The sequence below is a fragment of the Echinops telfairi genome, unplaced genomic scaffold, assembly GCF_000313985.2.
Source record: "Echinops telfairi isolate 266 unplaced genomic scaffold, ASM31398v2 ScPeMD7_22;HRSCAF=79, whole genome shotgun sequence".
Taxonomy (NCBI): Eukaryota; Metazoa; Chordata; class Mammalia; order Afrosoricida; family Tenrecidae; genus Echinops; species Echinops telfairi.
This window is the reverse complement of record NW_022103919.1, coordinates 3,882,578-3,884,835: the sequence shown is the minus strand read 5'-3', so window position 1 is coordinate 3,884,835 and position 2,258 is coordinate 3,882,578. Positions and strand designations below refer to the sequence as shown.

General features: G+C 54.3%; 1 protein-coding gene across 3 annotated transcripts in view; it reads right to left on the bottom strand.

Moving 5' to 3' along the window:
• The window catches only part of PHYHD1 (phytanoyl-CoA dioxygenase domain containing 1), a 16,377-nt gene extending 15,970 nt beyond the window's left edge, over positions 1-407 (bottom strand). Inside the window, exons 1-2 of one of the 3 annotated variants that reach the window (XM_004713265.2) lie at positions 392-407; positions 157-240 (exon numbers count right to left, since the gene is read on the bottom strand). In XM_004713265.2, the coding sequence (XP_004713322.1) occupies positions 157-189 (33 nt within the window). In that variant the 5' untranslated portion in view covers positions 190-240; positions 392-407. Of the gene's footprint in view, positions 1-156; positions 304-391 lie in introns of those variants that run through there. The other 2 variants (XM_004713266.2, XM_045288531.1) reach the window with 2 other exon arrangements.
• Between the last annotated feature and the right edge of the window lie 1,851 nt (positions 408-2,258).

Below are 2,258 nucleotides of genomic sequence, written 5' to 3'. Positions count from 1 at the left end.
ACAACTCAGACTGTGTGTGCGAAGTTAAGAGAGCATGCTTGAGGGGTGCCCCCTCTGGACCTCATTCTTCTCTGGCTTACAATGGCAGGAGCTGGGGATGGCTCACAGTGCTGACTCCCCACCCCTACATAACCCGCCCCCAGGACAAGCACCTACCTTGCGGACCTGTGCGGGGCTCAGGTAGGCCATGGGAACCGCAGCAGAGCATGCAGCAGAAGGCTCTGGGCTTCCTCCCAGGCACTGTGCAGGGGAAAGTTCAGGAGGGCTGGCTGGCACCCTAAGGTCCAAAAGGACTTAACCCTTCCCGACCCAGAGAAAGCCGGGTGCTACCTCCCCAACACACCCTGAGCGACCTCTCTAGACTGATCCCCAGCCCCTGGAGCCCTCTCACCTCTCCAGCCCTCCTTCTCTCAAAGTAATCCAAGATTAGCCTTTTGTGACCTCCTTCATGGTTTTGAACCACTCCCCCCCCCCTCCCCCGCTTCTCTCCTGAAACCACCCTGACTGCTTGCCTGTGCCCAGAAACTGTGTTCCCAGGGGTTAGGCAATGGAGCTGGGCTGGCAGGACACTCTGAGTCCCAGTCCCAGAGCCAACACGGTGACCTCTGAGAAGCCTCTTGTCCAGGGAATACCAGAAATGGGACCACCAGCATCCACAGCTAGGGGGTGGGTCATAGGGTGGGAGCTTCAAACCTCTCAGTCCTCTCAGATTCAGGGAGGGAATTTACATTTTAGAGATCAGTCTGCAGTTCTGTAGTGTAGTGGTTACATATGGGGCTGCCATCCGCAAGGCCAGCGGTTCAAAACCACCAGCCTGCGATCATCAAGAGTTACAGTCTTAGAAACCTACAGGGGCAGTTCGACCCTGTCCTATAGACTCGCCACGAGTCACCATTGACTCGAGTTTGGCTTGCTGCAGCTCAGAGGAAAGGACAGATGAGCGTGTGCTGTCGAAGGAGGAAGGAGCAGAGAGAAGCCCTTGCTCTTTACCCCTAGCCCCAAGTGGGCGGGCACAGGTGACCTGGGACACAGCGCAAGCTCACCCCACCCCCACTCCCCAGCCAGTCCTGTGAGGCAGCTGACCAGGCCATTCTCTGGCTGCTGCAGCTTCTGAAAACAGGCCACTGGCCTTCCCAGAAATGACAGCTTTCTGAATGGCAAAGGGACAGCGTGTCTCGGGAGAGACTTGGCCCCAAATCAAGTCATGTTGCTGCTTTGTTCAATTCATGGTGTCCAGCCTTCTGGACAGCCAGGGAGGGGTGGCCTCCCCCAGCTTGCCTGCTCTGGGGGCTAGTTTAGGCCAGTGAGACCACGTGAGGAAGGCAGGCTGAAGAGGAACCAGGAGGGAAATACTGTCAACTTCACTGGGGACAGACAGCTGTCCCCCTTCTTGGCTGTCAGTCCCTTCTGATGCAATCATCCAACAGAGACTCCAGTGCACAGTGAGACAACAGGATGGTTCTTTCAGGCCCAGAGGGCAACTCCCCCTGGGGGCCGCCTTCCCTGCCTGGACTAGAGGGTTAATGCACTGCCATCAAGCCGATAAGGACCCTCCCTATAAAGGGCACAGAACTGTCTCTGGGATTTCTGAGCCTGTAAAGCCTCATCTTTCTCCCTTGGAGCAGGCTGGTGGGTTGGAACTCCTGACCCTGTGGTTAGTAGTCCAACGGGGAATCCACTGTGCCACCAGGGCTCACTCCTAGAGATCATTACTAAAGTATTATAGGCAGCCCCTGACTTCTGAATGAGACCCCCTAAGTGTATTTCTCTGTAAGTTGGAACTCATGCATAAGGTTCCTATTTCACCTTACATGCAAGGGGGAGGGGGAAGCCCTAGTGGCATAGTGGGTTACACACTGGGCTGACTAACCACAAGGCCAGCAGTTTGAAACCACCAGCCACTCCAGAGGATAAAGAGGTGGCTTCGCACTCCTGTGAACAGTTACCATCTGAGAAACACACAGGCAGTTCTACTCTGCTTGATCAGGTCAACAGGCATCAGGATCGACGCAATGGTAGTGTTTAATTGTTCTGGTTTAAACACAAGGGTCACTCTGAGTCAGCATCTACTCAATGGCGGCGAGTTTGATTTGAGTTTGCTTTTTTCCCCAAATACTTTTATTGGGGGCTCTTATCACAATCCATACATGCATCCAGTGTGTCAAGCACCTTTGCACATATGCTGCCATCATCATTTTCAAAGCATTCTTTTCCCACTTGAGCCTCAGATATCAGCTCCCCATTTCTTCCCCTTCCCT